Source organism: Anolis sagrei, chromosome 3 (assembly GCF_037176765.1).
Source record: "Anolis sagrei isolate rAnoSag1 chromosome 3, rAnoSag1.mat, whole genome shotgun sequence".
NCBI lineage: Eukaryota > Metazoa > Chordata > Lepidosauria > Squamata > Dactyloidae > Anolis > Anolis sagrei.
Window position 1 is genome coordinate 100,444,950 of NC_090023.1, and position 13,738 is coordinate 100,458,687.

Genomic DNA, 13,738 nt, shown 5'->3' on the forward strand with positions numbered 1-13,738 from the left:
ATTGTACAGAGTTGTGAGGAGACAAAAGGGTCCCAAATTCTTTGAGGAAAGAACACAACTGATAGTGCCACAAAAGTATAGGGCTAAAATCCTCAAGTTAGCCCATGATACCACCTTCAGCGGACACCTGGGTATTAAGAAGACCAAAGACCGCATCCAGACTAGATTTTTTTTGGCCAGGAATGGGACGTGATGTGACAACCTATTGTAAGACCTGTGAGACTTGTCAAATGGTGGGAAAAGCCAAAGATAAGACAAAAGGACTGTTACAATCAATTCCAGTTGTCACTGTTCCCTTTGACAAGGTCGGGGTGGACATTATTGGCCCTATGTCCCACAAGACACTTGATGGACACAGATTCATCTTGACTACCGTGGACTTTGCCACACGATACCCAGAGGCAATTCCATTAAAGGAAACTGACGCCAAAACAGTGGCAGACGCGCTGCTCAATATATTTGCACGCGTGGGTTTTCCTAGATCTATCGTTACAGATCTGGGAGCTACATTCATGTCGCAGATGATGCAAGAACTGTTCCGGACCTGCAAGATAAAGCATCTTACTTCTACTCCATACCATCCTCAAACCAACGGCTTGAAGGAAAGATTCAACGGTACACTCAACCACATGCTGAAGGCGTACGTCCACAAGAACCCTAATGATTGGGACAAGAAACTTCAACACTTCTTGTTTGCCTATCGGGAAGTTCCACAAGTCAGCACCAAGTTCAGCCCATTTGAACTGTTATATGGGAGAACACCAAGAGGACCTATGGACATTTTGAAGGAAACATGGACAGGAGCAGAAGACATTCCAGAGACTGATATCAACAGTTACATCGAGGACTTACGAGGACATTTGACAACCATGAGAGACTGCGCAGCCGAGAGTTTGTCAACTGCCCAGCTGAAGCAGAAAGAACAAGCGGATCTTCACGCAAGACACAGATGTTTTGATGTGGGAGATAAGGTCCTGGTTTTAAAACAAAGATCTAAGAAGAAACTGGAGGTTTCTTGGGAGGGACCTTATGTAATATTGGCAAAGATTTTGGAAGTCACTTATCTGGTGGGGGAAAACATAGATGGGGGAAGGTGTAAGAAATTACATGTGAATATGCTTAAACCTTACTACTCCAGGGCTAAGGTAGTTATGCAAGTATCCCAGGAGACAGATGGGGAAGTTTCACTGTCAGGATGGGGAAAGGTAACGGCTGATTGTACTTTACCCTCTGTGGATGAGAATACCAACTTAACAGATCCACAGAAACAACAGTTGAAGGGTCTATTATACCAGCATAGGGAGGTATTTTCCAATATACCGGGTAAAACCCATTTAGCTTGTCACCGGATAAACACAGGGACAGCTAACCCTATAGCATCTGCCCCATACCGCGTAACAGGAGAACAAGCCGGACTGATCTCAAAAGAGATCCAAGAAATGTTAAACCTTGGTTTAATTGTACCATCGAGTAGCCCATGGTCATCTCCTATTGTGTTAGTCCCAAAACCAGATAATACCATCAGATTTTGTGTAGAGTACCGTAAATTAAATCAGGTTACCATCTCAGATGTGTATCCGATGCCGCGTATAGATGAGCTCATAGAGACCATAGGGTCAGCCCAATACATAACAACTCTGGACCTCACAAAAGGATATTGGCAGGTGACTATGCATCCAGAGGACCAGGAGAAAACAGCTTTTATTTCAAAGGATGGTTTGTATCAATTTACCGTCCTCGCTTTCGGGCTAAAAAACGCCGCAGCAACCTTTCAAAGGTTAATCGATCAGATGTTATCAGGGATGAAAGACTTTGTGCAGGCCTATATAGATGATTTATCGATATATAGCCAGACGTGGGAACAACACCTGGAACACTTAGGGAAGGTGTTGCACAAAATCTGGGAGGCTGGTTTAACAGTCAAAGCCTCTAAGTGCCAAATGGCCAGATCACATGTCAAATATCTTGGTCATATAGTGGGAGGAGGTTCCATATTGCCGGATATGGATAAGGTACAGGCAATACGCGAATGGCCTAATCCCAAAACCAAGAAACAAATCCGATCTTTTTTAGGAGCTGTAGGATTCTACAGACGTTTTATTCCTAATTTTAGTTCTCTGGCGGCTGTGTTAACTGATTGCACGAAAAAGACATCACCTGATAAGATAAAATGGACAACTGAGTGTCAAACTGCTTATGATTTACTAAAGAGTGCCTTAATGACTGAACCTGTGTTAATAGCGCCTAATTTTGATCAACCTTTCATTTTGACCACAGATGCATCCAAGGTAGGACTTGGAGCAGTGTTAGGACAGGAAAATGAAGAAGGTGTGGTACAACCTGTGCTGTATCTCAGTAAAAAACTAATAGAAAGGGAACAGCACTTATCGGTACTTGAAAGAGAGTGTTTGGCTATAGTGTGGGCCATCACTAAGCTAAAACCATACTTATGGGGGAGAAGGTTTACTCTTTGCACAGATCATTCACCCTTAAGGTGGTTACACCAGGTTAAGAGCACTAATAGTAAGTTAATTCGATGGAGTTTAGCACTCCAAGATTATGATTTTGAGATAAAGCATATAAAGGGCACTCAAAATGTCATCGCAGATACGTTGTCCAGAGCCATGAGTTAAGGTAAAAACTAGGATTGAAAAAGGTATTGTATTTACTAGGTTAGAGTGTTTATATGCATTGTTGTAATGTATTTAACATGTTTTTTTTCAGGAATGTATTTATTGTGTATATTGATTGCTTAATGTATAGCATTAACATTTGCATATGTGGTTATTGCAGAAGGTATATAGATAATGTTATATACATAGATTAGATAGATAGGTTAGTTAGAGGGGTTAGTTAGACTTAGGATATTGTTAGGCTTTGCTTCAGAAGAGGTCTGCAAACCTCTTCACTCCGCAAACCGTCTCGAGGTGGGGAGGGAACGTAAAGATCCCTTACCTTTTTCAGCCTGGATGGCAGGGCCTAGGAGAAGTCTGCCAGCTAGTTTGCAGCTTAGGTGGGCCTGGCAAAAGCAGCAGTAGCCATTTTAAATCAGGGAAGGCACCATTTTAGAGAGGGGGAGTGTCTTAGGCTCGAGTCAGCATGAGAACGGCCAGGATTGGTTTAGGAAAAGGGGCGGAGTTTAGAGAGACTTGGAGGGGAAAAGAGCCTTTTCAGTGAGAGAGGGAGTTGGAGATTAGAGTAGGGAGAGAAAGAGTGTTTGAGAAGTTCGTGCTTGAGATAGTTTAGGAGAAGGCAGTTTGTCATAGGTTTGCCAGCAAAGTCAGCTGAAGCAAACTGAAACAGCTATGAGGGGAAACATAGCTGGATTGTAGTTAGTTAGGCCATAGTTTAGGGTAGCTAAGCTACAGAATTAATCCTGACAGAGATTCAGTTCCTGTTAGGGTTGCTTGTTAAGGAAGAGAAGAAAATCTCTGTATTGTAACAAAGACAGAACCATTATATGTAACCATTACGCATTTCAAGACAAAAGCCAAAATTTCTCTGTAACAACCAAGATATTAAACAGCACTTACTTTCTTGTGTTTTTATCAATAAACTTTCATCGATTATTCAAAATTTTAAAAGCCTGAGTCAAGTGTGCCTTTGTGGCTATAGTTCCTTAAACAGCCTCAACTGTGTTTTTTTTAAAAAAGAAGAACTAATAAGACACAGTGCTTGGTGGTCTTAAAAACACCTTTAATATTTTGGGCAGCTAGAGTGTTCCCTTGCATCACAGATTGGTGGCAGAGGTTGCGGGATTGATCGATTTGCGATCGATATCTTTATATTGGTGGCAGCGATGCGGGATTTATCAATAGCAATATCTTTATATCCCGCCTAGGAATTTAAGATCTTCTGGAGGGGCCCTGCTCTCGGCCCCACCCTTTTCATAGATGAGATTGGCGGGGACGAGGTTCAGGGCCTTCTCGGTGGTGGCCTGTGGAATTCACTCCCTGGGGAAATTAGATCATCATCTTCCCTCCTCTCTTTCAGAAAGAAATTAAAAACATGGATATGGGACCAGGCCTTTGGGTAATCTGGCAGACTGACAAGGACAATGATGACTAAAGCTTTGGAAACGGACTATGATAACCGGAATGAATGTATTAATTACAGACCTGGCGAAATGATGACCACCAGGCTGGCTTTTTATTGTATTAATGTAATGTTTTAACTGTTTATAATTATTGTTACTATGTATTTTATTGTGTTGAATTGTAGGCATCAAATGCATGCCGGTTGGAAGCCGCCCTGAGTCCCCCTTAGGGTATAGAAGTACTTGAAATAAATAAATAAATAAATAAATAGTTCATTATCTGTGCAATGTCCTCTTGCATTCTCCATAGGAATTCCTTGGAACATGTTTCCTCCCATTAACTTGTGGAAACATCCTGACTCTAAACAAAGTTGCAAAGCAGAATTGGCATAAAAAAATGAGATGTAGTTAATTCATACCTTTGTGAGATGTGGCATTTTATAAGGCCGCCAGCCATTTATCAGGAGTTGGGGGATGCTCAAGTCAAATGTTATCAGTTCATGCTGAGCACAGATTGATATAGCTAGAGATTTTTTTAACAAGCTACAAGAGCAATCTGAATTCCTAGTGGCAACAATTAGGAGCAAAATGGCAATCTAGATTTCTGGATATCTGTCCATTTGCTTATCTATTTGTATTAGCTTTACCCAGTACAATTCTATATGCAGTGATGGGAGTTGTAGTTGACTATAGGGCAGCAGTTTGTGGAAAGCCAATCTGTATCTATCAAGCAATAATTAAAACAAAACTTCTTCATCTAGGAAAAGACATTCCACATCTGTAAAATCAATGCTTGAGTTGATGTTTCTTTTCTACTTGATTGGCAGAATTAATTACGGAATGGTTCTTGCTGTGTCTTTCATTATTTTTGAACATCTTTGGCTGTATTTCGTGACATCCCCCTCTGCTGATTTGGCCTGCTCTACTGCTCCCCCTCCCCCAAAAGGCATCAACCTCCCTCCTCCTTTATTCCAGTTGGACTTTCTTATGCACAAATACATGTGATTGCAGCCCTGGAGTCAAGGCACACCAAGTGAAGCCATTAGTCATCATTGTTTCTGTTCCATAATTTGCACAGAAAAGGACAAAAATACTCACTATTTATATAGAGCCGTATATTACTGAAAAGTTGACAGAAACATTGAGACTGAAAAGAAAGTAACTGGAGATACAGGGACTGGTTGTCACTCCTTCGGAGTGTACTCAGAAGTATAGCCAATTAAGCCCATTGGAACTCACTCCCAAGAAGGTTCTGAGTCCCACTGGGCTCAATTGGATGTAATTCTGAGTACATAGGATTCATGTTGAGGATCTTTAACCAACAGTGCAGTATTAACTTTTCCTGAATCATTTCCCATCACTATTGAGATCTCATGTCATCTGTGTGCTTCGCTGTATATTGGTTATGGTTGTTTTGTGACTTCAAGTTATTGTAACCCTAAGGGAAAGGCATCACACTTTTTATTGACAAGGTTTGTCAATTTTTAAGGTTTACTCAGGAAAAAAGTCATTGCTTTACTCTGCAGCCGAGAGAATGTATCTTGACCAAAGTTACCCAGTAGGTATTTTGGCCAAGCTGGGATTCAAACCCTAGTCTCCCAAAGTCCCAGTCCAAGGCTCAAACTACTATAGCTCACAGCTCCCTCCAAAATTCATATTAATAGAGTGGGTCATTTTGAGACAAAACTCCAAATATTTATGTCTTTATTACTTTCAAAAGAAATGTGATATAAGAAGTGAGCCTGAAATAAGGACAATTGTAACTTGATTTAGAGAAAGATTTTAAAGCATTTCCCCCTCTTTAGTAGTTTAGATGCACCTATGTGCTGATGGAGCATTTCTGAGGGACTATTCAATTACTGCTGTTACAGAATCCATTTTGAATATTAAGAGGTGCAGTTATTGAACATAGAAAGGTAATTTAATTAGGTAATACATCAACCTTTGCTTTTTATCCACTTGTTCTTTTTGGCATCCATCCCGGGCTAGTTATTGCCATGCAGCATCTCAATGCTTATTAAAGTCTGCCCTGTATTAATAAGCTTTGCTTCTAAAAGACATTATAGGGAGACTCTATCATTATTGTGTTAATTTTCATCTAAAAACACAAAAAAGAGGCAATTTATATGTTAGAAAATGATACTGTTAGAGAAGGGATAAAAAGGTTCTATCAAATTGATTCATTTTTAAAATCTAATTTGGATAATCAAGGATAATACTATGCACATTAGATGTATAATCCCAAGACTCTGGGCAAATGGAAATGATTTATATATCCTAAGTTCATTTTTTCTACCTTTTTTATGCCCTTAGGTACTTTTTGGAGGAAATAACAGAGCTCCACTGTCTACATTGTGAAGAGAAATATAACAATGTCCTCGTTTACCGTAAACAGAATTGGCAAGATCAACCAACCTGCATCCAGATTTTTTCCTGTTACTGTTTTAACCTCAACAACAAAAGTCCTCCAGTTTTCTTGCTCCTGGAGCTGTTCTGGGTTGTGTCATCCAACAAAGTAACTTTTTGAGCCTGTTCCTTTCCCAAACAGTTTCAGGGCATTGTTTCTTATATGGATTTGATGGGGATTGTTTCAGCAGTTCATTCTTTGTGAATTCTGCTACAAATCAGCCTAATCCAGATGTTGCAGTTAAATAAGCGGGGGCAGTTCTACACTGACTCTTAGGGCCCTTCCACACAGTCATATAACCCAGAATACCAAGGCAGAAAATCACACAATATCTGTTTTGAACTGGATTATCTGATACACTGCGGTGTATACCAGTTCAAAGCAGATAATCTTGGATTTTATTCAGATGTGTGGAAGGGCCTTAATCCTGGGTTGAACTGGAGTGTTAAATTTCAGACTGCCCCAGGATGGCTTCGACCACCAGCCTCCCACTTGCTGCTAAGGCAGGAAGAAGTATTGACCATTCAGAACTGATGAACCCAGTTTAGCATCACCAGACAAGGTAACTTTTCCAACTTTTCCAACCCTTACCACCACCTCCCATTCTAATAATATCCTTAGAGGCTCCCCATCACTTGTGGCATATGTGTGACAGATTGTTCCATGCACTAGTCAGTCAATGTCCCAGGAATAGCTGGTTAGTATACCAGAGCTGTCAAGTAGTTAATTCAGTGTAAGTCAATCACAGGCTATCTAACAAGTTGAAGGGTGAAACAAGAGATGGTCATTAGCTGGCTCAGGAGTTTTTATAACAACTCCTTAATCTGGATCCAAGAAGCCAGCAAAGAGTAAATGGAGTCATCAAAGTGTAGCCAGTGAGTAACGGAGAATCTGCTGTCTAAGAAAAAAGTAGAATAGAATCTGCCACCTCTTCATTGATGAGCAGGGCCCCTCACTACCTTATCCTCCAGTTCCCTGGACTTGGAGAGACCACAATCATAATGGAATGCACATTCCTGGACATCTGACTCTTCTGTGAAAGAATAATCCGATTCCAGAGGGTGACTTATGAAATAGATCCCTTTATCAGGAGGCCCAGTAACCCAATCCAGCAAGAGAATAATTAAGGGAACAAGAGCAGTCTGAGTGACAGAATTCCTAACGGTTGGAGTTGCCTCAGGTAAAGGCCGACCCCAGAATTCATGAATTATGAGCTGCACTCCTGTATGGGATCCTGTATGCCTAAATTCTTAAATTACAGTGCTACTAAGGTCCCTTCTACATTGCCATATAATCCAAATATCAAAGCAGACAATCTACTTTGAACTGGATTATATGAGTCTACACTGCCATGTAATCCAGTTCAAAGCAGATAATCTGGAGTTTATACGACAATATAGAAGGGCCCTATGTGAATCCTGGTCCCACTCTCCCAATCACCATCTACTGGGAAGCGGTCACTGCAATCAATGGGGTTGTGCTTGCCTGTCACTCAGGAAGCAGCTGACTACACTTTCTATGCCCTCCTGGAAGTGATTTCTTGTATAACAGACAGAATCAGGGTCCCTGTTGTAATCACCCCCACCCCAATGCTGCAGATTGCTCACATGAACAATTGATGGGAATGTCAGTCAGTAGCTTCATGAGTAACAAGAGAATAGATCCCTGATTATTGCAATGGCTACTTTCTGGTAAGTGGGGAAACACATAGGTACAGTGCAGAGATCATGACCTTTCGAGGTCCTCCAGTGCAACTCTTCAGTCAACTTCCATCAGAAGATGATCAATGGGTCATATTGGGGAATAAAAAGTGGTTTTGTATTTATTCACATTTTTCCTGACTGCATTGCACTGGCAAAAGAATGAAATCACATTTTTTTTAAAAAAACCTTTTAAACTTATTACCCCCTCCCGCAACATACACATCATAAAATGTGCATAATAAAATACACGGGGAAGGGCAGACAATCTATATATCAAAATCATTTGCTAGGAAACAGATTTATTAAGTTGAAGAAAAATAGTTGGTTTGCCAAGACGGTGTCTCAGATATAAAGACTAAGAACATTTGTACTGACAAATTAAGTCATGGAAACTCACAGACTGGAAGCAGAAAGTCTAGATGGGGGTCACTGAAGGTCTACTGTAGTGTACAAAGAAAAGGTCTGTGGAGGAAAATGTCATGTGTTTTTCACCTTGCATAAAACAGGATTTATGCACTTAACTCTTATGAACATTTCCATTTAAGTCTGTCTAGTTCTGCGATCCAATACCACTTTTATACATTATGATCTAAAATAATAATGAGGCAAGCACCAAAAAAACCCAGTAACAACTGCATAGAATAGCTCAGAAACTTTAAAAGGAGCAGAATCCTTTTCTTCTATTTTAAATACTAAAATGGTGGAATGTCTTCTTTTCAAGGCTCCACTCTACAAAGCAATTCATCAAATGGCTATGCTGCAGTAATATAGAGAAACCTATCACTGGAGAAAATTGGAGATGAGAAGACATAGACATTTTGAAATATTAAAAAACTATGGGGAAATTGTTCTTTTTGCAGATTACTAGAAATGTATTGAAACTTTTGAAATGTGATTATTTGCAACTGGAATATTTTGAATACATTTTCTGTATGAATACCTTTTTTTACTACCATTTGATAGCCAGTGTGTCCAATCTGGTATTTCATGTGCATTTCAATGAACACTCTGAAAGACATGGGATTTCTAATTCATATCAGTAGCTCTCCATATAATTAATACTTCGCAAGAAATGTCTGAATGGTAGGAATGCTTTTCTTCCATAGTGATTTTAAAGCCCTGGCCAGTTCTATGTTTTGTCCGGTGTTGAACCATGTGGTGGTGTTTCTAGTTCCTTTGAGAATTATAGGGAGGAGAATGCTGTTCTTTCCTATCCTTCATTTCTTAGAAACATCAGTGCTGTCCTTTGCTTCACTAAAACAGCACCTGTACATGTAATACTAAGGGCGGTTAGTTGAAAAGAACAAGCCAACAGGTTGTCTTGAAAGGCATTACAGGGTGAAAGAAGAGACTACATTACTTAAGCTTTGTCAGGCTACAGAAATAGAACATGACTGTGCCTGTGTCTTTGAGTATCTCTAGATCAGTGCTGGAGATGTTTACAAAAAAAGAAAGCAGAAATCTGAAGGTAGAGATTTTCTGGGAACAGCATTCAGGAGATCAGAGGAATGGAACTGCTTTAATCTCAAAAGACAAGGCACTTACTTGGAGAAGCCACATATGCTTATACAAAAAATTCAGGCCAAATTAGATCCAGCAACAGCCGCAACCCTTCTCCCCCTAATGAATATCTCTTCAAAATGTGTTGGAGAAGAGGGGCTTTATACTTGTGTTTGTTTCATAATCTTCTTTGGATAACATCGGAATTATCCAAACACTAGCAGATTCAGTAGCTTAAATAACAGCATCCAAACCTGCACACATCTGGCAGTGTCAGATTGCAACTCACACATCATAATTGGTACTACAAAGCAGGGAGGTGCATTCTACACTGCGGCTTGTTTGTCAATTGACTTGTGTAAGATTTAAAACTAATGCAAACTATGTGGCTGTATGTAAAGCCATTTATATTGCGAGTGTATAACTGTCATGCTAAGCATCTATTACATCACTTTATGAAAGTTCCCAAAGGACTAGCCTAAAATAATGCATGCTTCATTGTTGTTGTATCCCCTCTAAGTCATTTCTGACTTATGGCAACTCTAAGGTAAATGTGTCACAGAGTTTTCTTGGCAAGATTTTTTTTTTGCCTTCCTCTGAGACTTGGAGTTTGTGCCTTGACCAAGTCGGTTTCCATGGCTGAATGGGTTTTTGAACCCTGATTCCTAGAGTTATAGTCCAGTGCTCAAAACACTATACCATGCTGGCTCTCTTTATGCTCTATACTGAGAAATAATATTTAAGAAATAATATCTCCTTTCTCCCCCAAACCAGTATTAATGTGGAACATTTATTTCAAAATCTGTGACTGCAAATGAGACGGTGTCTGCTGAGAATTATTTCTGAAGATTTGTACTTGTGTATTTTTTCAACTAATCCTTTCAATATTTCATTTGCCTGACTTTACCTTTTCTTAAATCCAACCATTTAATCCATGTTTATTACCATGGAAGAAACAGGGTGCTGTGAGAAAGAGGAAGCAGAGATGGAAGAGAAGCTATTAAAAATTATCAATGTAAATGTTGACATTTTAAGTAGATAGGATACCTCTGCTTGGTATAATTAAGGAGACTTAATAGAATTAAGCAAATGTTGGGCTTTTTATCATTCATATTCAAGTTTAATGTGCAACAGCTGAATTCAGAACTTGAACAACTCACAGAATCTTGGTATCTATATATATTAGAAAGCAAATTATATAATTAGGGGGTTATGTGTAGGCAGTTGCATCCGGTGGAAGATATGCAAATACAGAAGAACATTGGTAAAGATTCTTAAACTATTTTTGTTGCTTGGTGCCTCCAAGTCAATTCTGACTTATTGTGAGCCTAAGGCAACCTTATCATGTGGAGGCAGAAGAGAAATGAGAACAATGTTGGTATGGCAATGCTACATGTGTTGACAAACATATTGGAATAATAAAAAGGCATTAGTGCAACCAGGCTTTCTCATCTTTGTTTCTGTTTATGTCTAAAAATAACACACTTCCTCTTTTTACTTCACCCACTGTTTTGTATAACTAGGCTTTAAAACATAATCAGTGCACTTATGCTTTTATTTGTGACAAAGTTATCTTCACTATCACAGATTAGTTAAGGTAACAAAAAGAAACCAAAAAGGATTTGAGGGAGAGTTGTATGAGGGGCATTCATTAAAGATTTCCCCTGACTCACTTCTTGTGGACTGAGAGCAATGAAACTTGACACAATTATTAGTCCCTTTTACATAGGTGCCAGCTAGGGACACACACTTCTCCCAACTTTTTAAGCAACTGTAAATACTTTGATTGTAGAAGTCAACAGGTTGCCCCAAAGGCCACACATTGTGACTTCAAAAATCAGTTTCATCATCTGAAAAATGCTTCACCTACAAAAGTAACTTCATTGTTGGAAAGAGATGGAAGTCAAATGGTGCAAGGTTGGGTAAATAAGAGGGATGTTGTAGAATTTCAAAACCACAGGAGCATGCTTCCATTTGGACAACATGTGAGTTGTGAAGTGGTGCATTGACTTGCAGAAGGAAGACACCTTTGGTGAGCATGCAACATCTCTTGGTTTGGATGGCCTCCCGTAATTTTTGCAGCAGTGAAGCATAGTATGCCCCAGTGATCGTGGTAACCTTTGCTAGAAAATCCATCAGTACTACTCTGTGCTGGTCCCAAAATGCTGTGAGCATGACCTTGCCTGCTGAGAGTTGGGCATGTGCCTTTTTTGGAGGTGGTGAGTCATGATGTTTCCATTGCATTGACTGGACTTTAGTCTCAGGACCATAGTGATGGACACAGCTTTCATCCTGTGTGATCAGGCTCCTGATTTCCATGGAACACAGTCAAAAGAACCTGAGAGCATTAAACTTGTTTCTGCTTCTGGAAAGGTGTGAGCAGCTGGGGGACCCAACAAGGGGATACCTTATGCATGTGAAGATGCTCTTGGATGATTTTTTTTCCCATGGACCTCACACTAATCTTGATATTTTGAGCTAGGTGGCAAATTATTACATGGCGATTTTCCAAAATGGTGACCTCCACTTGCTGGATGGTGTATTCATCAATAACATAGTGGGGTTGCCCTGGAATTGGAGCTGTTTGCATTGAAGTCCGACCACATTTGAATTGACGATGCCAGTTCTTGACTACATCATACCTCTTTCATCTCATGAACGTCTCCTTTGGTGAGTGACCTTTCAAGTAAAGGAACTTGATGACTGCTCTGTATTCCACTGAGTCCATTATCAAACCTCACACCACTTCAACACCTGTAAAATCAAGACCGTTATCAGTTCTAAGTTGTAAATTGGCACATAATCTTTAGAGACGTATATCATTACACATGTGCAGTTTCAGTGTCCTGTGATAAATAGAATTGGGTCAGGGGAAATCTTTAATGAATGCCCTCATATGTGAGCTATTAAATACTTTCATGAAGCAATACATGTCACATTGGAGAATATATTCAGCATATGAAAAATCCTCCAGATTGGACAAGCTAAGGATGAGAATCTATCAATCTGGATTTTGCTGGATTTTCTAAGTGAATGATCTGTTTCATAATTGTGATAATAGAACCTTCATTATATGAACATAGTAATGTACTTTTGGAAGATTGCAGCTCTCACTGGCAATTTGGTATATAGTTCTTCACTAAGTTTCTTCTTCAAGGAAGCAACAAATTAATCTTAGTCATGTTCTTCTTTTTACAAGCTTTTAGCAAACCATTGAGTTTTCAGTCTAGTTGCAATTTTCATATGGTTGCTTTTCAGGGAAAATAACCAATACTCTCTGCACAGAAAACAACATTTTCTGTGCAAAAAATTAATATTTTTATGCAGGTACAGAATTTCATGCAGAATAACTTCCCATTACAGCATTTCCTGAGTAGCCAATAGCCTTTTCTGCACAGAAAAAATGAATTCTATGTATGCATTCTATTTTCTGTTCAGGAAACGTTTATTGTACAAAATGATCTTGCACAAATTGTATCCAGAATGTTTGATTTGTGAAATTTTTCATGAATTTGGGATTTTTCTCATAAGGGGCAGCCTACATGTACACTTTATCCTGGGGCCCATTTGGAGTGTCAAATTCTGAACAGACCCCAGGATGGTTTCAACCACGAATCCCTGGGCTGCTTTGGAGGAAGGTGGTAGCTTTGACTTTTCAGTGGCGCCAAACCCGTATGGTGCTACTGGATGGCCACCCTGTTCTTATCATAGAAGCAGCCAAAGGGAAAAATTTGGAGCCACCCAAGGGTTTTTAAAACACTTTCAATTATTTTCAAATATTCTTTCTATCCCTCTTAACAATAGTTTGACTTACTAAGAATTTAGATCAAATAATTTTGAAGGCTTCTCTTTAAAAATGGCACAGACTGAAAGAGAAGCATTTAGTGACACATTTTCCTTTGGCAGTGGGTAAGAAAGGACTAAGCTTAATGTTAAATGCCTTCTTGATCCATATATATAATTATAATAAAATAGCTTGGGCATTAAGAAAAGCCACACAATTATTTAAAAATGCTACAAAATTGGATGTGTCCTATATGAACACCTGACCAATTTAATGTGCAAATGTATTCAAATATGAACATTAAGAAT

General features: G+C 39.3%; 1 protein-coding gene across 1 annotated transcript in view; it reads left to right on the top strand.

The window, feature by feature from the left end:
- The window catches only part of OCA2 (OCA2 melanosomal transmembrane protein), a 269,025-nt gene extending 257,941 nt beyond the window's left edge, over positions 1 to 11,084 (top strand). The window contains exon 24 of the mRNA XM_060769814.2: positions 6,350 to 11,084. Within this exon, the coding sequence (XP_060625797.2) occupies positions 6,350 to 6,563 (214 nt within the window). The 3' untranslated portion in view covers positions 6,564 to 11,084. The remainder of the gene's footprint in view (positions 1 to 6,349) is intronic.
- Positions 11,085 to 13,738: the final 2,654 nt, after the last annotated feature.